The sequence below is a fragment of the Panthera leo genome, chromosome C1, assembly GCF_018350215.1.
Source record: "Panthera leo isolate Ple1 chromosome C1, P.leo_Ple1_pat1.1, whole genome shotgun sequence".
Lineage (NCBI taxonomy): Eukaryota > Metazoa > Chordata > Mammalia > Carnivora > Felidae > Panthera > Panthera leo.
This window is the reverse complement of record NC_056686.1, coordinates 165,614,075-165,640,814: the sequence shown is the minus strand read 5'-3', so window position 1 is coordinate 165,640,814 and position 26,740 is coordinate 165,614,075. Positions and strand designations below refer to the sequence as shown.

The 26,740-nt window shown below is 41.5% G+C and overlaps 1 protein-coding gene across 1 annotated transcript in view; it reads left to right on the top strand.

Moving 5' to 3' along the window:
* The window catches only part of TTN (titin), a 277,455-nt gene that overhangs the window by 226,157 nt on the left and 24,558 nt on the right, over window positions 1–26,740 (top strand). The window contains 13 exon segments of the mRNA XM_042949268.1: window positions 30–17,135; window positions 17,714–18,010; window positions 18,108–18,695; window positions 18,789–19,091; window positions 19,209–19,505; window positions 21,177–21,464; window positions 21,576–21,875; window positions 22,118–22,420; window positions 22,518–22,823; window positions 22,934–24,700; window positions 25,018–25,311; window positions 26,014–26,301; window positions 26,415–26,714. Of these exon segments, the coding sequence (XP_042805202.1) occupies window positions 30–17,135; window positions 17,714–18,010; window positions 18,108–18,695; window positions 18,789–19,091; window positions 19,209–19,505; window positions 21,177–21,464; window positions 21,576–21,875; window positions 22,118–22,420; window positions 22,518–22,823; window positions 22,934–24,700; window positions 25,018–25,311; window positions 26,014–26,301; window positions 26,415–26,714 (22,437 nt within the window).

Sequence of the window (26,740 nt, the reverse complement as noted above, 5' to 3'; positions counted from 1 at the left end):
ACATTTTTGTGTCTTTGTTTCTATTTCAGATCCCCCAGGCCCACCTTCAAATCCACACATCACTGATACTACCAAGAAATCTGCTTCTTTGGCCTGGGGCAAGCCTCATTATGATGGAGGACTTGAAATCACTGGTTATGTTGTAGAGCATCAAAAAGTAGGAGATGAGGCCTGGATAAAAGACACAACAGGAACTGCTCTCCGAATCACTCAATTTGTTGTCTCTGATCTTCAGACTAAAGAAAAATACAATTTTAGAATCAGAGCCATCAATGATGCAGGTATTGGGGAGCCAGCAGTGATTCCAGATGTTGAAATTGTAGAACGGGAAATGGCTCCTGATTTTGAACTAGATGCTGAGCTTCGAAGAACACTTGTTGTTAGAGCAGGACTCAGCATTAGAATATTCGTCCCAATTAAAGGTCGTCCTGCTCCTGAAGTGACATGGACCAAAGATGGTATCAACCTTAAAAACCGAGCTAACATTGAGAATACGGAATCATTTACTCTTTTGATTATACCAGAATGTAACAGATACGACACTGGTAAATTTGTCATGACCATTGAAAACCCTGCTGGGAAGAAAAGTGGCTTCGTTAATGTCAGAGTCTTGGATACCCCAGGACCTGTCCTTAACCTAAGGCCTACGGACATCACAAAGGACAGTGTCACCCTCCACTGGGACCTCCCTCTGATAGATGGGGGCTCACGTATAACAAACTATATTGTGGAAAAACGAGAAGCAACACGGAAATCTTACTCCACAGCCACCACTAAGTGCCATAAATGCACATATAAAGTTACTGGCTTGACTGAAGGATGTGAATACTTCTTCAGAGTGATGGCAGAAAATGAATATGGAATTGGTGAGCCAGCAGAAACAACAGAACCTGTAAAAGCCTCCGAAGCACCATCACCACCTGACAGTCTTAACATTATGGACATAACTAAGAGCACAGTCAGCCTAGCATGGCCTAAACCAAAGCACGACGGTGGCAGTAAGATCACTGGCTATGTGATTGAAGCCCAGAGAAAAGGCTCTGACCAATGGACCCATATCACAACTGTGAAAGGGTTAGAATGTGTTGTGAAGAATCTAACCGAAGGGGAAGAATACACCTTCCAAGTGATGGCAGTGAACAGTGCAGGAAGAAGTGCGCCTAGAGAAAGCAGACCTGTCATTGTTAAGGAGCAGACATCGCTTCCAGAATTGGATCTCCGTGGCATTTATCAGAAATTAGTCATTGCCAGAGCCGGTGACAACATCAAAGTTGAAATTCCAGTGCTTGGTCGACCAAAGCCCACAGTTACGTGGAAAAAAGGAGACCAAATTCTTAAACAGACACAGAGAGTTAATGTTGAAAATACAGCAACTTCAACCATCTTAAATATCAATGAGTGTGTAAGAAGTGATAGTGGGCCCTATCCATTAACAGCAAGAAACATTGTAGGAGAGGTTGGTGATACCATCACCATTCAAGTCCATGATATCCCAGGGCCACCTACTGGACCAATCAAATTTGATGAAGTTTCATCTGATTTTGTAACCTTCTCTTGGGACCCACCTGAGAATGATGGAGGTGTACCAATAAGCAACTATATAGTAGAAATGCGACAGACTGACAGTACTACGTGGGTTGAGTTAGCCACCACCGTTATACGCACTACCTATAAAGCCACTCACCTTACTACTGGAGTGGAGTATCAATTCCGGGTAAAAGCTCAAAATAGATATGGAGTTGGACCACCCATCACCTCAGCATCTGTAGTTGCCAGCTATCCATTTAAGGTTCCTGGGCCTCCTGGGACCCCTCAGGTGACAGCGGTTACCAAGGATTCAATAACAATTAGCTGGCATGAACCTCTTACTGATGGTGGAAGCCCTATTTTAGGATATCACATTGAAAGAAAAGAACGAAACGGTATTCTCTGGCAGACTGTGAGCAAAGCATTAGTACCAGGCAACATTTTCAAATCAAGTGGACTTACAGATGGTATTGCTTATGAATTCCGAGTGATCGCAGAAAACATGGCAGGCAAAAGCAAGCCAAGCAAGCCATCTGAACCCATGCTTGCTTTAGATCCCATTGACCCACCTGGGAAACCAGTTCCTCTAAATATTACCAGACACACAGTGACACTTAAATGGGCTAAGCCTGAATATACTGGAGGCTTTAAAATTACTAGTTATATAGTTGAAAAGAGAGACCTTCCCAATGGACGGTGGCTGAAAGCCAACTTCAGCAACATTTTGGAGAATGAATTTACAGTCAGCGGCCTAACAGAAGATGCTGCCTATGAATTCCGTGTCATTGCTAAAAATGCTGCTGGTGCTATTAGTCCACCATCTGAGCCATCAGATGCTATCACGTGCAGGGATGATGTGGAAGCACCAAAGATAATGGTGGATGTTAAATTTAAAGACACAGTTATATTAAAAGCAGGTGAAACATTCAAGCTAGAAGCTGATGTCTCAGGTCGCCCACCTCCAACAATGGAATGGACCAAAGATGGAAAGGAGCTTGAAGGCACAGCAAAGTTAGAAATAAGAATTGCAGATTTCTCAACTAATCTGGTAAACAAGGATTCATCAAGAAGAGACAGTGGTGCCTATACCCTTACAGCAACTAATCCTGGTGGTTTTGCTAAGCATATTTTCAATGTCAAAGTTCTTGATAGACCAGGCCCACCTGAAAGACCTTTAACTGTATCCGAAGTGACATCAGAAAAATGTGTGTTGTCATGGCTGCCTCCACTGGATGACGGAGGTGCCAAAATTGATCATTACATAGTTCAGAAACGTGAAACCAGCAGATTGGCATGGACAAATGTAGCCTCTGAAGTCCAAGTGACCAAACTAAAGGTCACTAAACTTTTGAAAGGCAATGAATACATATTCCGCGTCATGGCTGTAAATAAATATGGAGTAGGAGAACCACTGGAATCAGAGCCTGTGCTTGCAGTAAACCCTTATGGACCCCCTGATCCACCCAAAAACCCTGAAGTTACAGCTATTACTAAAGATTCAATGGTTGTCTGCTGGGGACATCCTGACTCTGATGGTGGAAGTGAAATCATCAATTATATTGTAGAACGACATGATAAAGCTGGGCAACGCTGGGTTAAATGCAACAAAAAAACTCTTACAGATTTAAGATATAAAGTGTCTGGACTGACAGAAGGACACGAATATGAGTTCAGGATTATGGCTGAAAATGCTGCTGGAATTAGTGCACCAAGTTCTGCCAGTCCATTTTATAAAGCTTGTGATGCTGTGTTTAAGCCCGGCCCACCAGGTAACCCACGTGTCCTAGATACAAGCAGATCATCCATTTCAATTGCTTGGAATAAACCAATCTACGATGGTGGCTCAGAAATCACTGGGTATATTGTTGAGATTGCCCTGCCAGAGGAAGATGAATGGCAGATTGTCACTCCACCAGCTGGGCTCAAGGCAACTTCTTACACCATCACCAACCTCAAAGAGAATCAGGAATATAAAATCCGAATCTATGCCATGAATTCTGAAGGAATGGGAGAACCTGCACTTGTTCCTGGAACTCCAAAGGCTGAAGATAGGATGCTACCTCCAGAGATTGAGCTGGATGCTGACCTGCGCAAAGTTGTTACCATAAGGGCTTGTTGTACCCTGAGACTTTTTGTTCCAATCAAAGGAAGGCCTGCACCTGAGGTGAAGTGGACCCGGGAACATGGAGAATCTTTAGATAAAGCTAGCATTGAATCCACAAGCTCTTACACCCTGCTCATTGTTGGAAATGTAAACAGATTCGACAGTGGCAAATACATACTAACTATAGAAAACAGCTCAGGCAGCAAGTCTGCATTTGTCAACGTTAGAGTACTAGATACACCAGGCCCTCCACAGGATCTTAAGGTAAAGGAGGTCACTAAGACATCTGTCACATTGACATGGGAGCCTCCCCTCCTTGATGGTGGTTCAAAAATAAAGAACTATATTGTTGAAAAGAGGGAATCAACAAGAAAAGCATATTCAACTGTTGCAACAAATTGCCACAAGACTTCCTGGAAGGTAGACCAGCTTCAAGAAGGGTGTAGTTACTATTTCAGGGTTCTTGCTGAAAATGAATATGGCATCGGGCTGCCTGCTGAAACCGCAGAATCTGTGAAAGCATCAGAACGACCCCTTCCTCCAGGAAAAATAACTTTGATGGATGTCACCAGAAATAGCGTGTCACTCTCTTGGGAAAAACCAGAGCATGATGGAGGCAGCCGAATTCTAGGCTACATTGTTGAGATGCAGAGCAAAGGTAGTGACAAATGGGCCACATGTGCCACAGTCAAAGTCACCGAAGCCACTATAACTGGATTAATTCAGGGTGAAGAATACTCTTTCCGTGTTTCAGCTCAGAATGAAAAGGGTATCAGTGATCCTAGACAACTGAGTGTGCCAGTGATTGCCAAAGATCTTGTCATCCCACCGGCCTTCAAACTCCTGTTCAATACTTTCACTGTACTGGCAGGTGAAGACCTAAAAGTTGATGTTCCATTCATTGGACGCCCTACACCTGCTGTTACGTGGCATAAAGATGATGTACCACTGAAGCAGACAACTAGAGTAAATGCAGAGAGCATGGAAAATAATTCACTACTGACAATAAAGGAAGCCTGCCGAGAAGATGTTGGACATTACACAGTTAAGTTGACAAACTCGGCTGGTGAAGCTACTGAAACCCTTAATATTATTGTTCTTGACAAACCAGGGCCTCCAACTGGACCAGTTAAAATGGATGAAGTGACAGCTGATAGTATTACTCTTTCCTGGGGCCCACCTAAGTATGATGGTGGGAGTTCTATCAATAATTACATTGTAGAAAAACGGGACACTTCCACAACCACCTGGCAAATTGTGTCAGCTACTGTTGCAAGGACAACAATAAAGGCTTCCAGATTAAAGACTGGATGTGAATATCAGTTTAGGATTGCAGCTGAAAACAGATACGGAAAGAGTACCTACCTCAATTCAGAGCCTGTTGTAGCCCAGTATCCATTCAAAGTTCCTGGTCCACCAGGCACACCATTTGTAACACTCTCCTCCAAGGATAGCATGGAAGTACAATGGAATGAGCCAGTCAGTGATGGAGGTAGCAAAGTCATCGGCTATCATCTAGAACGCAAGGAAAGAAATAGTATCCTCTGGGTGAAGTTGAATAAAACACCTATTCCTCAAACCAAGTTTAAAACAACTGGCCTCGATGAAGGCATTGAATATGAATTTAGAGTCTCCGCAGAGAACATCGTGGGCATCGGCAAGCCAAGCAAGGTGTCAGAATGCTATGTAGCTCGTGACCCATGCGACCCACCAGGACGGCCAGAGGCAATTATTGTCACGCGAAATTCTGTGACTCTCCAGTGGAAGAAACCCACTTATGATGGTGGAAGCAAGATCACTGGTTATATTGTTGAGAAGAAAGAATTGCCTGAGGGTCGTTGGATGAAGGCCAGTTTTACAAATGTCATTGACACTCAGTTTGAAGTAACTGGCCTAGTTGAAGATCATAGATATGAGTTCCGGGTCATAGCTCGAAATGCTGCAGGAGTGTTCAGTGAGCCTTCAGAAAGCACAGGGGCAATAACGGCAAGGGATGAGGTAGAGCCACCACGGATAAGTATGGATCCAAAATACAAAGACACGATTGTGGTTCATGCTGGCGAGTCATTCAGGGTTGATGCAGATATTTATGGCAAACCGATACCAACCATTCAGTGGGTAAAAGGTGATCAGGAGCTTTCAGATACAGCCCGGTTAGAAATAAAGAGCACGGACTTTGCCACCAGTCTCAGCGTAAAGGACGCAGTACGCGTTGACAGTGGAAATTATATACTAAAGGCCAAAAATGTCGCAGGGGAGAGATCAGTTACTGTAAACGTCAAAGTTCTTGATAGGCCAGGGCCACCTGAAGGACCTGTTGTTGTATCAGGAGTGACAGCAGAAAAATGCACACTAGCTTGGAAACCCCCGCTACAGGATGGTGGGAGTGACATCATAAATTATATCGTGGAAAGGAGAGAAACCAGCCGCTTAGTTTGGACTCTGGTTGATGCCAATGTGCAAACTCTCAGCCATAAGGTTACTAAGCTTCTTGAAGGCAACGAATATGTTTTCCGTATAATGGCTGTAAACAAATACGGTGTTGGCGAACCTCTTGAATCTGAACCAGTAATTGCCAAGAATCCGTTTGTAGTGCCAGATGCGCCAAAGGCCCCAGAAATCACAACAGTGACCAAGGACTCAATGACTGTTGTATGGGAAAGACCAGCATCTGATGGTGGCAGTGAGATTCTTGGATATGTTCTTGAAAAACGGGATAAGGAGGGCATTAGATGGACAAGGTGCCACAAACGCCTGATTGGAGAATTGCGCCTGAGAGTAACTGGACTCATAGAAAATCACGATTATGAATTCAGAGTCTCAGCTGAGAATGCTGCTGGACTTAGTGAACCAAGCCCACCTTCTGCTTACCAAAAGGCTTGTGATCCTATTTATAAACCAGGACCTCCAAACAATCCCAAGGTTGTGGATGTTACCAGATCTTCTGTCTTCCTTTCTTGGAGCAAACCAATATATGATGGTGGCTGTGAAATCCAAGGATACATTGTTGAAAAATGTGATGTGAGTGTTGGTGAATGGACAATGTGCACTCCACCAACTGGAATCAATAAAACAAATATAGAAGTAGAAAAGCTGTTGGAAAAGCATGAATACAACTTCCGTATCTGTGCTATTAATAAAGCTGGAGTTGGAGAACATGCTGATGTCCCTGGACCTGTTATGGTTGAAGAAAAATTGGAAGCCCCAGACATCGAGCTTGACCTAGAACTAAGGAAAATTATAAATATAAGGGCAGGTGGCTCCTTAAGGCTATTTGTTCCTATTAAAGGTCGTCCCACGCCAGAAGTTAAATGGGGGAAGATGGATGGTGAAATCCGAGATGCAGCTATAATTGATGTCACTAGCAGTTTCACCTCTCTTGTTCTTGACAACGTCAACCGATACGATAGTGGAAAATATACTCTCACGTTAGAAAACAGCAGTGGAACAAAGTCTGCCTTTGTTACTGTGAGAGTCCTGGATACACCAAGTCCACCTGTTAATCTGAAAGTCACAGAAATCACTAAAGACTCAGTATCTATTACCTGGGAACCTCCTCTTTTGGATGGAGGATCCAAAATTAAAAATTACATTGTTGAGAAACGTGAAGCCACAAGAAAATCATATGCTGCAGTTGTAACAAATTGCCATAAGAATTCTTGGAAGATTGATCAACTCCAAGAAGGATGCAGTTACTACTTTAGAGTCACAGCTGAGAACGAGTATGGTATTGGCCTTCCTGCCCACACTACTGATCCAGTTAAGGTTGCAGAAGTCCCACAACCTCCAGGAAAAATAACTGTGGATGATGTCACCAGAAACAGTGTTTCTTTGAGTTGGACAAAGCCTGAACATGACGGTGGCAGCAAAATCATTCAGTATATTGTGGAAATGCAAGCTAAACACAGTGAGAAATGGTCAGAGTGTGCTCGTGTCAAGTCCCTTGAAGCAGTAATTACTAACCTAACTCAGGGAGAAGAATATCTCTTTAGAGTTGTTGCTGTAAATGAAAAGGGAAGAAGTGATCCTAGGTCCCTTGCAGTTCCAATAGTTGCCAAAGATCTGGTCATTGAGCCAGATGTAAGACCTGCATTCAACAATTACAGTGTACAGGTTGGCCAAGACTTGAAAATAGAAGTGCCAATTGCTGGACGTCCTAAGCCAACCATTACCTGGACTAAAGATGATCTTCCACTGAAGCAGACTACAAGAGTCAATGTCACGGACTCACCTGACCTCACTATACTCAGTATTAAAGAAACTCATAAGGATGATGGTGGACATTATGGAATCACAGTTGCTAATGTTGTGGGTCAGAAAACAGCATCCATTGAAATTACAACTCTAGATAAACCTGATCCTCCAAAAGGACCTGTTAAATTTGATGAAGTCAGTGCTGAAAGTATTACACTATCTTGGAATCCCCCAGTATATACAGGGGGCTGCCAGATCACCAACTACATTGTTCAGAAAAGAGACACAACCACCACAGTATGGGATACAGTTTCTGCTACTGTTGCCAGAACCACACTCAAAGTGACCAAACTGAAAACTGGTACAGAATACCAATTCAGAATCTTTGCTGAAAACAGATATGGACAAAGCTTTGCCTTGGAGTCTGATCCAATTGTAGCTCAATATCCCTACAAAGAACCAGGCCCCCCGGGCACACCATTTGCCACAGCCATTTCCAAAGACTCCATGGTCATTCAGTGGCATGAACCAATCAATAATGGTGGGAGCCCAGTCATAGGTTACCACCTTGAGAGAAAGGAAAGAAATAGTATTTTATGGACAAAAGTCAACAAAACTATTATTCATGACACCCAGTTTAAAGCACTCAATCTGGAAGAGGGCATTGAATATGAATTCAGAGTTTATGCTGAAAATATTGTTGGAGTAGGCAAAGCAAGCAAGAATTCTGAATGCTATGTAGCCAGAGATCCCTGTGACCCACCAGGAACCCCAGAAGCAATAATGGTTAAAAGAAATGAAATCACTTTACAATGGACCAAACCTGCGTATGATGGTGGAAGTATGATTACAGGTTACATTGTAGAGAAACGTGATTTGCCAGAGGGTCGCTGGATGAAAGCCAGCTTCACAAATGTCATTGAAACTCAATTTACTGTGTCAGGTCTTACTGAAGATCAAAGATATGAGTTCAGAGTCATTGCAAAGAATGCCGCTGGGGCAATAAGTAAACCTTCTGACAGTACTGGACCAATAACTGCCAAGGATGAGGTTGAACTCCCAAGAATTTCAATGGATCCAAAATTCAGAGACACGATTGTGGTAAATGCTGGAGAAACATTCAGGCTTGAGGCTGACGTCCATGGAAAGCCCCTACCTACCATTGAGTGGTTACGAGGAGATAAGGAAGTTGAAGAATCTGCCAGATGTGAAATAAAGAACACAGATTTCAAGGCTTTACTTATTATAAAGGATGCCATTAGAATTGATGGTGGACAGTATATTTTAAGAGCTTCCAATGTTGCAGGTTCTAAGTCATTCCCAGTAAATGTGAAAGTATTAGATAGACCAGGACCTCCAGAAGGGCCAGTCCAGGTTACTGGAGTCACTTCTGAAAAATGCTCTTTAACATGGTCTCCACCACTTCAAGATGGTGGCAGTGACATTTCTCACTATGTTGTTGAAAAGAGAGAAACGAGTCGACTTGCCTGGACTGTTGTTGCTTCGGAAGTTGTGACCAATTCTCTGAAAGTTACCAAACTCCTAGAAGGGAATGAATATGTTTTCCGTATAATGGCTGTCAACAAATACGGTGTTGGAGAGCCTTTGGAATCTGCACCAGTACTAATGAAAAATCCATTTGTGCTTCCTGGACCACCGAAAAGCTTGGAAGTCACAAACATTGCCAAGGATTCCATGACCGTCTGTTGGAACCGTCCAGATAGTGATGGTGGAAGTGAGATTATTGGTTACATTGTAGAGAAAAGAGACAGAAGTGGCATTAGGTGGATAAAATGTAACAAACGCCGCATTACAGATTTGCGTCTGAGAGTAACGGGATTAACAGAAGATCACGAGTACGAATTCAGAGTCTCTGCAGAAAATGCTGCTGGAGTTGGAGAACCAAGTCCAGCTACAGTTTATTACAAGGCTTGCGATCCTGTGTTCAAACCTGGCCCACCCACAAATGCACACATTGTAGACACCACTAAAAATTCAATTACACTTGCCTGGGGTAAGCCCATCTATGATGGTGGCAGTGAGATCCTAGGATATGTAGTAGAAATCTGTAAAGCAGATGAGGAAGAATGGCAAATAGTTACTCCACAGACTGGCCTGAGAGTCACTCGATTTGAAATTGCAAAACTCATTGAGCACCAAGAGTATAAAATACGCGTCTGTGCCCTCAATAAAGTTGGTTTAGGTGAGGCCACATCAGTTCCTGGTACTGTGAAGCCAGAAGATAAACTTGAAGCACCTGAACTTGACCTTGACTCTGAATTAAGGAAAGGAATCGTTGTAAGAGCTGGTGGATCTGCCAGAATTCATATTCCATTCAAAGGTCGCCCAACACCCGAAATCACCTGGTCTCGAGAGGAAGGTGAATTCACAGATAAGGTCCAAATTGAAAAGGGAGTAAACTATACCCAACTATCAATAGATAACTGTGATAGAAATGATGCTGGAAAATACATTCTCAAGCTGGAAAACAGCAGCGGATCTAAATCTGCTTTTGTAACTGTGAAAGTTCTTGACACCCCAGGACCACCACAGAATTTGACAGTCAAAGAAGTGAAAAAAGATTCTGTCCTTCTGGTATGGGAACCACCCGTCATCGATGGGGGTTCAAAGGTCAAGAACTATGTTATTGACAAACGTGAGTCAACCAGAAAAGCCTATGCTAATGTGAGTAATAAATGCGGTAAAACAAGCTTTAAAGTTGGGAATCTTACAGAAGGAGCCATTTATTACTTTAGAGTTATGGCTGAAAATGAATTTGGAGTTGGTGTTCCAGTGGAAACTGTTGATGCTGTGAAAGCTGCTGAACCTCCTTCCCCACCAGGAAAAGTTACACTCACTGATGTGTCCCAGACCAGTGCCTCGTTGATGTGGGAGAAACCTGAACATGACGGTGGTAGCAGAGTCTTGGGGTATGTTGTTGAAATGCAGCCTAAAGGAACAGAAAAATGGAGTGTTGTGGCTGAATCCAAAGTCTGTAACGCAGTTGTTACTAGTTTGAGCTCTGGACAAGAATATCAGTTCCGTGTCAAGGCTTACAACGAGAAAGGAAAAAGCGATCCAAGAGTGCTTGGTGTTCCTGTGATAGCCAAGGACTTGACTATACAGCCTAGTTTTAAGTTACCATTTAACACATACAGTGTCCAAGCTGGGGAAGATCTTAAAATTGAAATTCCAGTTATCGGCCGACCAAGACCTACAATTTCATGGGTCAAAGATGGTGAACCTCTTAAACAGACAACAAGAGTAAATGTTGAGGAAACAGCTACTTCAACTATTTTGCACATTAAAGAGAGTAACAAAGATGACTTTGGAAAATATACTGTAACAGCAACAAATAGTGCAGGTACAGCAACAGAAAATCTCAGCATTATTGTTTTGGAAAAGCCTGGACCTCCAGTTGGACCAGTTAGGTTTGATGAAGTTAGTGCAGACTTTGTGGTCATATCTTGGGAACCTCCAGCCTATACTGGTGGCTGCCAAATAAGCAACTACATTGTAGAGAAGCGAGATACAACTACCACCACTTGGCATATAGTATCAGCAACAGTTGCAAGAACAACGATAAAAGTAACCAAACTGAAAACAGGCACTGAATACCAGTTTAGAATTTTTGCAGAAAACAGGTATGGAAAAAGTGCCCCTCTGGATTCTAAACCGGTTATTGTACAATATCCATTTAAAGAACCTGGACCACCTGGAACTCCTTTTGTGACATCAATTTCAAGAGATCAAATGGTTGTGCAGTGGCATGAGCCAGTTAATGATGGAGGTAGCAAAGTTATTGGCTACCATCTTGAACAGAAAGAAAAGAACAGCATTTTATGGGTCAAATTAAATAAGACTCTCATTCAAGACACCAAATTCAAAACAACTGGGCTTGATGAAGGCCTTGAGTATGAGTTCAGAGTTTCTGCTGAAAATATTGTTGGCATTGGCAAGCCTAGCAAAGTGTCAGAATGCTTTGTCGCTCGTGATCCATGTGACCCGCCTGGTCGCCCTGAAGCCATTGTTATTACAAGAAACAATGTCACACTGAAATGGAAGAAACCTGCCTATGATGGTGGTAGCAAAATAACAGGTTATATTGTAGAGAAGAAAGATCTACCTGATGGCCGCTGGATGAAAGCCAGCTTTACCAATGTATTAGAAACTGAATTTACAGTGAGTGGACTTGTAGAAGACCAAAGATACGAATTTAGAGTAATTGCAAGAAATGCAGCTGGCAACTTAAGTGAACCGTCTGAAAGCACTGGTGCCATCACTGCAAGAGATGAAATTGATGCACCAAATGCCTCGATGGATCCAAAATATAAAGATGTAATCGTTGTTCATGCAGGAGAGACTTTTGTCCTTGAAGCTGATATCCGCGGCAAACCTATACCTGATATTGTTTGGTCAAAAGATGGAAGAGAGCTTGAAGAAACAGCTGCTAGGATGGAAATTAAATCTACTATTCAGAGAACCACTCTTGTTGTCAAAGACTGCATACGTACTGACGGAGGACAATATATTCTGAAACTCAGCAATGTTGGTGGTACGAAGTCTATCCCAATTACCGTAAAGGTACTTGACAGGCCAGGGCCCCCTGAAGGACCTCTGAAAGTTTCTGGAGTGACTGCTGAGAAATGTTACCTGGCATGGAACCCACCTTTACAAGATGGTGGTGCTAGTATTTCACATTACATCATTGAAAAGAGAGAAACAAGCAGACTCTCCTGGACCCAGGTTTCAACTGAGGTACAGGCCCTTAACTACAAAGTCACTAAACTTCTTCCTGGTAATGAGTACATTTTCCGTGTCATGGCTGTGAATAAATATGGAATTGGAGAGCCTTTGGAATCTGAGCCTGTCATAGCCTGTAATCCTTATAAACCACCAGGTCCTCCTTCACCACCTGAAGCCTCAGCAATCACCAAAGACTCTATGGTAGTAACATGGGCACGCCCAGTGGATGACGGAGGTGCTGAAATTGAGGGCTACATTCTTGAAAAACGAGATAAGGAAGGTATTAGATGGACCAAGTGCAACAAGAAAACACTAACAGATCTCCGACTCAGAGTAACTGGCCTTACCGAAGGTCATTCCTATGAGTTCAGAGTTGCTGCTGAAAATGCAGCTGGTGTGGGTGAACCTAGTGAGCCATCTGTTTTCTATCGTGCGTGTGATGCTTTGTATCCACCAGGTCCACCAAGTAATCCAAAAGTAACAGATACTTCCAGATCTTCTGTCTCCCTGGCATGGAATAAGCCAATTTATGATGGTGGCGCACCTGTCAAGGGCTATGTTGTTGAGGTCAAAGAGGATGCGGCTGATGAATGGACAATTTGCACTCCACCAACAGGATTACAAGGAAAGCAGTTCACAGTGACCAAGCTTAAAGAAAATACTGAATATAACTTCCGTATTTGTGCCATCAATTCTGAAGGTGTAGGTGAACCTGCAACTATACCTGGCTCAGTTGTTGCTAAAGAGAGGCTAGAGCCACCAGAAATAGAACTTGATGCTGATCTCAGAAAGGTGGTCGTTCTGCGTGCAAGTACTACTTTACGCTTATTTGTCACAATCAAAGGTCGACCAGAGCCTGAAGTTAAATGGGAAAAGGCCGAAGGCGTTCTCACTGAGAGGGCCCAGATTGAGGTGACCAGCTCGTACACAATGTTGGTAATTGATAACGTTACCAGATTTGATAGCGGTCGGTATAATCTGACACTAGAAAATAACAGTGGCTCCAAAACAGCTTTTGTTAACGTCAGAGTTCTTGACTCGCCCAGTGCCCCTGTGAATTTGAATGTAAGAGAGGTAAAGAAAGACTCGGTGATGTTGTCTTGGGAACCACCACTTATTGATGGTGGGGCTAAGATTACAAACTACATTGTTGAAAAACGGGAAACTACAAGAAAAGCATATGCTACTGTTACAAACAATTGCACTAAGAATTCTTTCAAGATTGAAAATCTACAAGAAGGATGTTCTTACTACTTCCGAGTCTTGGCTTCCAATGAATACGGGATTGGTTTGCCAGCTGAAACAGCTGAACCTGTTAAAGTTTCTGAACCACCCCTCCCACCTGGAAGAGTAACTCTTGTCGATGTGACTCGTAACACAGCTACAATTAAGTGGGAGAAACCGGAAAGTGATGGTGGCAGCAAAATTACTGGTTATGTAGTTGAAATGCAGACTAAAGGGAGTGAAAAATGGAGCATCTGCACACAAGTCAAGACTCTAGAAGCAACTATATCTGGGCTAACTGCTGGAGAAGAGTATACCTTCAGGGTAGCTGCAGTTAATGAAAAGGGACGAAGTGATCCAAGACAACTTGGAGTGCCAGTAATTGCAAGGGATATTGAAATAAAGCCCTCAGTTGAGCTTCCTTTCAACACTTTCAATGTAAAGGCTAGAGACCAACTTAAGATTGATGTTCCGTTTAAAGGAAGACCTCAAGCTACTGTAAGCTGGAAAAAAGATGGTCAGATTCTTAAAGAAACCACGAGGGTCAATGTTTCTTCTTCAAAGACTGTAACATCACTATCTATTAAGGAAGCTTCAAGGGAAGATGTTGGAACTTATGAATTATGTGTTTCAAACAGTGCTGGATCCATAACAGTTCCTATTACTGTAATTGTCCTTGACAGACCAGGACCTCCAGGACCTGTGCATATTGATGAAGTTAGCTGTGACAATGTAACAATTTCTTGGACTCCTCCAGACTATGACGGTGGCTGCCAAATTAGCAATTACATCGTTGAAAAGAGAGAAACCACTTCTACAACATGGCACACAGTCTCACAAGCAGTTGCAAGAACATCCATTAAAATAGTTCGTCTGACAACAGGAAGTGAGTATCAGTTCCGTGTTTGTGCAGAAAACCGCTATGGCAAGAGTTCCTACAGTGAATCTTCACCTGTTGTTGCAGAGTATCCATTCAGCCCCCCAGGTCCTCCTGGTACTCCTAAAGTTGTACATGCCACAAAATCTACCATGGTTGTAACCTGGCAAGTGCCAGTAAATGATGGAGGAAGCCAAGTAATTGGCTATCACCTTGAATATAAAGAGAGAAGCAGTATTCTTTGGTCAAAAGCAAATAAAATCCTCATCACTGATACTCAAATGAAAGTCTCTGGCCTTGATGAAGGACTGATGTATGAGTATCGTGTATATGCTGAGAATATTGCTGGAATTGGTAAATGCAGTAAGTCTTGTGAGCCAGTCCCTGCAAGAGATCCTTGTGACCCTCCTGGACAACCTGAAGTCACAAATATCACAAGAAAATCAGTGTCACTTAAATGGTCTAAACCACATTATGATGGTGGAGCTAAGATCACAGGATACATTGTCGAACGTAGAGAACTACCTGATGGCCGGTGGCTGAAGTGCAATTTTACTAACATACAAGAAACATACTTTGAAGTAACTGAACTTACTGAAGATCAGCGTTATGAATTCCGGGTTTTTGCAAAGAATGCTGCTGACTCCATTAGTGAACCATCTGAATCCACTGGACCTATTACAGTTAAAGACGATGTTGAGGCTCCAAGAATTATGATGGATGTCAAGTTCCGAGATGTTATTGTTGTCAAAGCTGGAGAGGTCCTTAAGATACATGCAGACATTGCAGGGCGACCTCTGCCAGTAATTTCCTGGGCCAAGGATGGTGTAGAAATTGAAGAAAGAGCAAGAACAGAAATTGTCTCAACGGACTATGATACTCTGTTAACAGTGAAAGACTGTGTCAGACGAGACACTGGGCAGTATGTACTAACACTAAAGAATGTTGCAGGAACTCGGTCTATGGCAATTAATTGCAAGGTACTCGATAAGCCTGGCCCACCAGCAGGACCACTTGAAATAACTGGCCTCACAGCTGAGAAATGCTCTCTTTCCTGGGGACCGCCCCAAGAAAATGGTGGCGCAGACATCGACTATTACATTGTAGAAAAACGTGAAACGAGCCACCTCGCATGGACAATATGTGAAGGAGAATTAAGGACAACATCCTGTAAAGTAACCAAGTTACTCAAAGGCAATGAATACATCTTTAGAGTAACAGGCGTTAATAAGTATGGTGTTGGTGAGCCCTTAGAGAGTGTGGCAGTAAAGGCACTAGATCCATTTACAGTTCCAAGTCCACCCACATCTTTGGAAATTACGTCTGTGACCAAAGAGTTCATGACACTTTGCTGGTCAAGACCTGAGAGTGATGGAGGCAGTGAAATCTCTGGATATATAATTGAAAGGCGAGAGAAAAACAGCCTACGATGGGTGCGTGTAAACAAAAAACCAGTTTATGATCTGAGAGTGAAATCAACCGGACTTCGGGAAGGATGTGAATATGAGTACCGGGTTTATGCGGAAAATGCTGCTGGCCTGAGCCTTCCAAGTGAACCCTCTCCCTTAATTCGGGCAGAAGATCCAGTGTTCTTACCATCTCCTCCATCCAAACCCAGAATTGTGGACTCAGGCAAGACAAATATAACTATTAGCTGGGTTAAGCCCTTGTTTGATGGTGGGGCCCCAGTAACTGGATACACTGTAGAATACAAAAAATCTGATGAGACTGAATGGGAAACTGCCATTCAGAACTTAAGAGGCACAGAATATACCATAGGTGGACTAACAACAGGAGCTGAATATGTGTTCAGAGTAAGATCTATCAATAAGGTTGGTGCTAGTGATCCCAGTGATAGCTCTGATCCCCAAATAGCAAAAGAAAGAGAAGAAGAACCTGTATTTGAACTTGACAGTGAAATGAAGAAGACCTTGATTGTCAAGGCTGGTTCCTCATTTACCATGACTGTACCTTTCCGAGGAAGACCAGTACCTAGTGTCTCGTGGAGTAAGCCAGACACTGACCTCCGCACTAGAGCTTATATTGATTCCACAGACTCTCGCACATCACTTACTATTGAAAATGCCAACAGAAGTGATTCTGGAAAATACACATTAACAATTCAGAATATTTTGAACGCTGCTTCACTGACTTTAGTTGTCAAAGTTTTAGATTCTCCTGGTCCTCCGACCAATATTACTGTACATGATATAACCAAAGAGTCTGCAGTGTTATCCTGGGATGTTCCGGAAAACGATGGTGGAGCACCAGTGAAGAATTACCACATAGAAAAACGTGAGGCCAGTAAGAAAGCATGGGTCTCTGTGACCAACAACTGTAACCGCCTCTCCTACAAAGTTACCAACTTACAAGAAGGGGCAATTTACTACTTCCGAGTCTCTGGAGAAAATGAGTTTGGTGTTGGTGTACCAGCAGAAACAAAAGAAGGAGTAAAAATAACAGGTATGTTTTAAAAACAAAGAACATCTTATATCTATATTAATTTTCCTAGAATATGATGAATCATTCTAATTAGTCTCACTTAATTTTAAAGGCTTTTAGTTCACACCTCAACAATTCATACTATAGCACAGCATGAAATCTCTAATACAAAAAGTTTTTTTGTTGATAAATTGCAGAAACTTACATAGCTGGAATTGGAAAATATATATTGAATTTAAGTATAACTGAATTTGACTGCACATATATAGTATGTGTGTGCCAAAATCTTACAAGATTGTTCATCTTATTCCTCACTTTTATACCCATGATAAATTTGGGATGCATTTTACCATTTAATCTAGTCATTTGACACTTAATTTGAATTTGACTCCAATGACGTATCCTGACATGTAATGACCAAAGCTTGGGGAAGTTTTGCTTGGCTCAGAAGCTAAACTGGTCATATGAAAAGAGAGACTCAAATCAAAGATTAAGTATGTAGCCTTCATTTAAAATTTTTCTCTGACAGTGCAGAAAGAACACATATGAGGGGAGGAATGTTGTAATAATCCCTTTATTTTGATGTTTTACTTTCTTAGAAAAACCAAGCCCACCTGAAAAACTTGGAGTAACAGGTGTATCCAAAGATAGTGTTTCCCTGACCTGGTTGAAGCCAGAACACGACGGTGGAAGCAGAATTGTACACTATGTCGTTGAAGCACTAGAAAAGGGACAGAAAAATTGGGTTAAATGCGCAGTGGTGAAATCAACCCATCATGTTGTTTCTGGTCTGAGGGAGAATTCTGAATACTTTTTCCGGGTGTTTGCTGAAAATCAAGCTGGTCTGAGTGACCCCAGAGAGCTTCTGCTTCCTGTTCTTATTAAGGAACAACTGGGTATGTCTAATTTTATGTAAAAGCAAAATTTGAAATGGTTTGTATTAATTTTTAGAAACTCTTTTTCACCTTCGTCTGACATATTCTTATCTTTCAGAACCACCTGAAATTGATATGAAGAATTTCCCAAGTCATACTGTATATGTTAGAGCTGGTTCAAACCTTAAAGTTGACATTCCTATTTCTGGAAAACCACTGCCCAAAGTGACCTTATCAAAAGATGGTGTCCCCCTGAAAGCAACCATGAGGTTTAACACTGAAATTACTGCTGAGAACCTGACCATCAATCTCAAAGAAAGCGTTACTGCTGATGCTGGAAGATATGAGATCACTGCCGCCAATGCCAGTGGAACAACAAAAGCTTTCATTAACATCATTGTATTGGATAGGCCTGGTCCCCCTACTGGCCCTGTTGTTATTAGCAATATAACAGAAGAAAGCGTGACTCTCAAATGGGAGCCACCTAAGTATGATGGTGGAAGTCAAGTTACCAACTACATTGTACTCAAGAGAGAGACAAGTACTGCAGTATGGACCGAAGTGTCTGCAACGGTTGCAAGGACCATGATTAAAGTCATGAAACTGACCACAGGAGAAGAATACCAATTCCGCGTCAAGGCAGAAAATCGCTTTGGCATCAGTGATCACATAGATTCAGCTTGTGTGATTGTCAAATTACCATACAGTAAGTTGTTGAACTTTTCAAAGATCCCAGGTTTTCATTTACATAAGTGTTTTAAATATCTGTACTAACCTAAGGGATTCCTGTCTCTTGTAGCAACACCTGGACCACCATCTACACCCTGGGTCACTAATGTTACTCGAGAAAGCATCACCGTGGGCTGGCATGAACCAGTGTCCAATGGAGGCAGTGCAGTTATAGGCTACCACCTGGAAATGAAAGACAGAAACAGTATTTTGTGGCAGAAAGCCAACAAATTGGTCATCCGCACAACTCACTTCAAAGTCACAACGATCAGTGCTGGACTTATTTATGAATTTAGGGTATATGCAGAAAATGCTGCTGGTGTTGGAAAACCCAGCCATCCTTCTGAACCAGTCCTAGCCATTGATGCCTGTGGTATGTATTTTTCATAAGAAGGACAATTCTGACTACTTAAAAATGAAAATCTTATTTCTGAAAAGCAAAATAATGTTGACATAAGTTCCACTGATTTGCTTTCTCTTACTTCCTCAGAACCCCCAAGAAATGTCCGTATCACTGATATTTCCAAAAACTCTGTCCACCTTTCATGGCAACAACCAGCTTTCGATGGAGGAAGCAAGATCACAGGCTATATTGTTGAGAGACGAGACCTTCCAGATGGCAGATGGACCAAGGCCAGCTTCACCAATGTTATCGAGACTCAATTCACTGTCTCTGGCTTGACTCAGAATTCCCAGTATGAATTCCGGGTCTTTGCTAGGAATGCCGTTGGTTCTGTCAGCAATCCATCTGAGGTTGTAGGCCCCATTACGTGCATCGATTCTTATGGTAAGCATTTTTAGAACTTTTAATCCCAATAGCATTTTAACCCAATATCTTTCCTTGCTTTTTCTGGTTCTAATCTATAGAATAACTTTGACTATGCACCTTAATTAGAGATTTGAAGAAAGTATATGAACTAGCTGAGAATCTTAGGAAAGTTCCTTAATCTCTGCTGGTCTCTTGACCTAACTGTAAAATGTGAGATTTGGACTACAGGATATCTAAAGTCCTTTGCAACTTCAACCTTTTAGAATTCTTTGATTGTATTTATGAGTTGGCACTTTCCCTTTTTTCTATTTTAAAACATGAGAATTAATAATTAAAACCATGGTTGAGTGCTCAGATAATTTTCGTCTTACATAAATGAAAGACTAAACAGAGGCATTAATGATAGTATTAGCAGCAGCTAACATATACTGGGTGCTTTCATGAATTCTCTCCCCTAATTCTAACAGCCCTAACATTATCCCATTTTACAGAAGAGAAACTGAGGTTTAGAGTGCTTATATGTAACTTCCCCAACATCAAGCAGCTCATCAGTGTAGAGTGGGAATTCAAAGAGACAGACTCCAGAATTCTGTCTACATTGCTGTCATTACAAAATACACACACTTGACCATTATAGAAGATAAAGAACAGATTCAACTCAACAGTGGTTTCAAAATTAAAATTTCATGAGGGTTATGTACCCTATGATACTCTTTTTAAAAGTTCCGTGTGTTCAAGGAGTCTCTATGGTGTCTCGGCATAAGTATCCACTCCTGTCCTCATGCTGAGAACCTCAAGGCTGCTCTTTATGAATCAGGCTTTGTGAACACTGTTGTGAGACTGTGAAGCAAGTCAAATTTATTCTCAAATTTAGTTTCTCAAAAGTCCTAAGCTTCTAACCAGCCTGGCAGAAAATCTGTCCAGTGAAATACTCTGTGAGTAATGAATTCAGACTTCAAGAGTCAGACATGAACAATCCACACTTGGATATCAGTGAACTGGGAAGAGAAAATAACAAGAATAGGAGATAGAGGAAAAGAAAGGAGAATCTGAAATGAAAGAAAATGGATAATACAACTTCTTTAGGGATGTTCTCACTACCATATCCCATTTTATCCTTAGAATTAAATACCTGATAGACTTTAAAATACATTTCAAAGGCATTGAAGTCCTTGTGCAATTAGTGTGTCATTGGAGGGCAGAGCTTCCTTACAACCTTTCTTCCCCATCTGGGATAGAACTATGGCTTGTAAAGTTTTACTGTTTAAAATAATAGGTAAATATGGGGTGCCTGGGTGGCTCAGTTGGTTAAGCATCCGACTTCAGCTCAGGTCATGATCTCACAGTCTGTGAGTTCGAGCCTCATGTCGGGCTCTGTGCTGACAGCTTGGAGACTGGAGCCTGCTTCCGATTCTGTGTCTCCCTCTCTTTCTGCCCCTCCCCTGCTCATGCTCTGTCCACCTCAAAAATAAAACATTAAAACATTATTAAAATATTATTTAAAAATAAAACAAAAACATTAAAAACAAAAAATTTAAAATAATAGGTAAATAAAATTAGAACTGCCATGTAAAAAAAAAAAAAAAGTACTATATTACTTAATAAAGACCAATGGCCTTACTTTGAAGTTGCAATTATTTTTTCCATCCTTGTGATCCTTTAAATATTTCTCATCTGTTTCTCTTGCAGGTGGACCTGTAATTGATTTGCCTCTAGAATATACAGAAGTTGTCAAATATAGAGCAGGTACAGCTGTGAAGCTCAGAGCTGGTATTTCTGGGAAACCTGAGCCTACAATTGAGTGGTACAAAGATGATAAAGAGTTACAAACCAATGCACTGGTGTGTGTTGAAAATACCACTGACCTTGCATCTATACTCATCAAAGATGCAAATCGCCTTAATAGTGGAATCTATGAATTAAAACTAAGGAATGCCATGGGCTCAGCCTCAGCCACCATCAGAGTGCAGATCCTTGGTAGGTGCTGATTATAGGACAACATCATATTTTATTATCTAAAACTTAGCAATTTTAAATGAGTAGTCTTCTAAAAAGTACTGACATATTGTTTCATTCTTTCATTAACAGACAAACCAGGACCTCCAGGTGGACCAATTGAATTCAAGACGGTCACTGCTGAAAAGATAACTCTTCTCTGGCGCCCGCCAGCAGATGATGGCGGTGCAAAAATCACTCACTACATCGTGGAAAAACGTGAGACAAGCCGCGTTGTGTGGTCTATGGTGTCCGAAAATTTGGAAGAGTGCATCATTACAACCACCAAAATTATCAAAGGAAATGAATACATCTTCCGGGTTCGAGCCGTGAACAAATATGGAATTGGCGATCCACTGGAATCTGACCCAGTGGTAGCAAAGAATGCATTTGGTGAGACATAATTTCATTAGGAAACTGAAATCAAATGCTTGAATATTTTACAAATAAACTATTCTGCTAGTTTGTGAATATGTTTTCTTAGAATGATTTTGATTTTCTTTTATCTCACATCTCCCCTCATTATCATCCTTTTCAAAAGGTGGAAAGTATAATAAGTAAAACTACTATTCTTGAAAATGAATTTATCAGTGGTGTTGATCCTTCAAACTCCTTTTCCTTTTCTTTTTAAATAGTTACTCCTGGACCTCCAGGCGTACCAGAGGTGACACAGATTACCAAGAATTCAATGACTGTTGTCTGGAGCAGGCCAATTGCTGATGGTGGTAGTGAAGTGAGTGGCTATTTCCTTGAGAAAAGAGACAAGAAAAGCCTAGGATGGTTTAAAGTCCTAAAGGAGACTATCCGTGACACCAGAGAGAAAGTGACAGGACTCACAGAAAACAATGACTACCAATACCGAGTTTGTGCTGTAAATGCTGCTGGTCAGGGTCCATTTTCTGAACCATCTGACTTCTACAAAGCTGCTGATCCTATTGGTAAGTGCTCATAAATGCTGCATCTTCGCTATGTCTCTTTGAGGTCACTAAATTGTACATGATTGTGTAATTGTGGTATTATGAATGGTCATTCCAGACCCTCCAGGCCCACCAGCTAAGATAAGAATTGCAGATTCAACCAAATCGTCCATCACTCTTGGCTGGAGTAAACCTGTCTATGATGGAGGCAGCGCTGTTACCGGATATGTTGTTGCGATGAGACAAGGAGAGGAAGAGGAATGGACTGTTGTCTCTACCAAGGGAGAGGTCAGAACTACAGAATATGTGGTATCTAACCTGAAACCTGGAGTCAACTACTACTTCCAGGTATCTGCTATAAACTGTGCTGGACAAGGAGAACCTATAGAAATGACTGAACCTGTTCAAGCTAAAGATATACTTGGTATGTACCTACTGGTATGGTTGTGTGTTTATTTTTATTAGAGTGCTGCTAAGAAATCATTCATTTTCTTGCTTTAAAATTCAAAACGTATGTCCATTTTGTTTCTACAGAGGAACCAGAGATCGACCTAGATGTGGCTCTCAGAACCTCTGTTATAGCTAAAGCCAGTGAAGATGTACACGTGTTGATTCCCTTTAAAGGCAGACCTCCACCTACTGTCACGTGGAGAAAAGATGAGAAGAATCTGGGCAGTGATGCCAGATACAACATTCAAAACACTGATTCATCTTCATTACTAATTATTCCTCAAGTCACTCGCAATGATACAGGAAAATATATTCTTACAATTGAAAATGGTGTTGGTCAACCAAAGTCTTCGACTGTGAGTGTTAAAGTGCTTGATACACCAGCTGCCTGCCAGAAACTACAGGTTAAACATGTTTCTCGAGGCACAGTCACTTTGTTCTGGGATCCTCCTCTCATTGATGGAGGATCTCCCATAATTAATTATATCATTGAAAAGAGAGATGCCACCAAAAGAACATGGTCTTCAGTGTCACACAAATGTTCTAGTACATCCTTTAAGATAACAGATTTGTCAGAGAAAACTCCATTCTTCTTCAGAGTTCTTGCAGAAAATGAAATTGGAATTGGGGAACCCTGTGACACTACAGAGCCGGTGAAGGCTGCTGAAGTACCAGCTCCTATACGGGATCTCTCAATGAAAGACTCCACAAAGACATCTGTTACCCTGCACTGGACCAAGCCTGACTTTGATGGTGGTAGTGTCATCACAGAATATGTTGTGGAAAGAAAAGGTAAAGGTGAACAAATATGGTCACATGCTGGCATAAGTAAGACCTGTGAAATTGAAGTTGGCCAACTTAAGGAACAGTCAGTGCTGGAATTCAGAGTGTCTGCCAAAAATGAGAAAGGACTGAGTGATGCTGTCACTATTGGGCCAATTACAGTGAAAGAACTTATAATTACACCTGAAGTTGACCTGTCAGAAATCCCTGGGGCACAAGTCGCTGTGAGAATTGGGCATAATGTGCACCTGGAATTACCTTATAAAGGAAAACCCAAACCATCCATCAGTTGGCTGAAAGATGGTTTGCCATTGAAAGAAAGCGAGTATGTTCGTTACAGTAAAACCGAAAACAAAATTACTTTGAATATTAAGCATGTCAAGAAGGAGAATGGAGGGAAATACACCATTATTCTTGATAATGCAGTTTGTAGAAACTCATTTCCCATTACAATCATCACACTTGGCCCACCATCAAAGCCCAAAGGGCCCATTCGATTTGATGAAATCAAGGCTGACAGTGTCATCATGTCATGGGACGTGCCTGAAGATGATGGAGGAGGAGAAATCACTTGTTACAGCATTGAGAAGCGGGAAGCTTCACAAACTAATTGGAAGATGGTGTGTTCAAGTGTTGCCAGGACAACTTTCAAAGTTCCTAATCTAATCAAAGATGCTGAATACCAGTTTAGAGTTAGGGCAGAAAACAGATATGGAGTCAGCCAGCCACTTGTCTCAAACATTATTGTGGCAAAACACCAGTTCAGGATTCCTGGCCCCCCAGGAAAGCCAGTTATATACAATGTGACTTCTGATGGCATGTCACTAACTTGGGATGCTCCAGCTTACGATGGTGGTTCAGCAGTTACTGGATTCCATGTTGAAAAGAAAGAAAGAAACAGCATCCTCTGGCAAAGAGTTAATACAACACCTATATCTGGAAGAGAATATAGAGCTACTGGACTAATGGAAGGCCTAGATTACCAGTTCCGTGTATATGCTGAAAATTCTGCTGGCCTAAGCTCGCCCAGTGACCCAAGCAAATTTACGTTAGCTGTTTCCCCAGTAGGTAAGTAAGTGAATATTATTCAAGCATATTTAATTCAGCAAGTGAATATGTCACTAACAAATAAATCACACACTGCTTTTCTTCCACGTATCACCTTCCCACATATCTTCTGATCACTAGAGTGCTGGTCAAATAAAGCAAAAGAAATGATTTTAAGTCAGTCTAATAAAATAATTTAAAGTTCTTTTTAAAGACCCATGCTACAAAAAATTGAAATTAAAATGAGTTTGATGGATTTATTCACTTTACTTTTCTCCCATTGCTAATGAAGAATTGGTTACAGAAATGATGCATTTAATTTCCATATAATTTTTTAGACCCACCTGGCACTCCTGACTATATTGATGTTACCCGGGAAACCATCACACTTAAGTGGAACCCACCATTGCGTGATGGAGGCAGTAAGATTGTGGCCTACAGCATTGAGAAACGGCAAGGGAGCGATCGTTGGGTCAGATGCAACTTTACCGACGTCAGTGAATGTCAGTACACAGTCACAGGACTTAGTCCTGGGGATCGATATGAGTTCAGAATAATTGCAAGAAATGCTGTTGGAACCATAAGTCCGCCCTCACAGTCTTCTGGCATTATCATGACAAGAGATGAAAATGGTAAGCATTTACAACTGATTTCCAAATATGATTAAAAGCATTCACACTTTTTTAAAGATACTTTTGGCCCCTGGTCTGTAAAAGGGGGAGCAGGAATCTCATTTCATGCAGATTACCCAGGGTTGTTAAGTGGATGGATTAGATTTTCTACCTTTCAGATGAAGAGAAGGAAAAACAACATTGGCATCAATTCTTTTTACCATGACTATGGTTTCGCTTCATTCCCATATAAATAGCATGCAAGTGGGAATGAATTCTTAGTTTTGATTTCAGTCATTTATAGTAAAGAAAAACACTCTCGAGAATAACTGTCAAGCTTTACGAAGTTACTAAAATACAATATACACCCAGCAGTACAATCAGCATTTTGCTTGAGTGCAGCTGATGACCTCTTATAGGAACTTGTTTGACTATACAGCAGCATTAGGAAGTAAGCGATCTACAAATGTTTCTTCTCTTTTTATAAGTGGCAATGCAAATTAATAACATGACAGACATAAAAAGGAGATAACCTAATAGCATGCAGATGTTCAACCCCGTAATCTAAATTCTTAATTATCAATCCTACTTTCATAATAGCCCTTGGTAACACAGGATAAACATTACCTTCTATGCTTTAGGATGGTGCTAATGAAAAACACATTTATGTTTTTATTAAGCCAAACTAACACATATCATTTCTTTTTTTTTTTTTTTTTGTAGTTCCACCAACCGTAGAGTTTGGCCCTGAGTACTTTGATGGCATCATTATTAAGTCTGGAGAGAGCCTTAGAATTAAAGCTTTGGTGCAGGGACGTCCAGTACCTCGAGTAACTTGGTTCAGAGATGGAGTAGAAATTGAAAAGAAGATGAATATGGAAATAACTGATGTCCTTGGATCCACCAGCCTTTTTGTTAGAGATGCTACCCGGGACCATCGTGGTGTATATAGTGTGGAAGCCAAAAACGCATCGGGCTCCACAAAAGCAGAAATTAAAGTTAAAGTACAAGGTATTTCTGAAATAGCTTCTTAATCTTGCCATTTACAAGTCTTGGGGTAGAGACATGCCTGGTTGCATTTTAATAGAGAAGGATAAATTAACTCTGGAAACTTTTTCTTATAGATACACCAGGAAAAGTAGTTGGGCCAATAAGATTCACCAATATTACTGGCGAGAAGATGACTCTGTGGTGGGATGCTCCTCTCAATGATGGCTGTGCTCCCATCACTCACTACATCATTGAAAAACGGGAAACCAGCAGACTTGCTTGGGCACTAATTGAAGATAATTGTCAAGCCCACAGCTATACTGCCACGAAACTAATAAGTGGCAATGAATACCAATTCCGTGTTTCTGCAGTCAACAAGTTTGGTGTTGGGAGGCCACTTGATTCTGACCCAGTGGTTGCTCAAATACAATACAGTAAGTGTCTGTTTTCACTAAGTGGT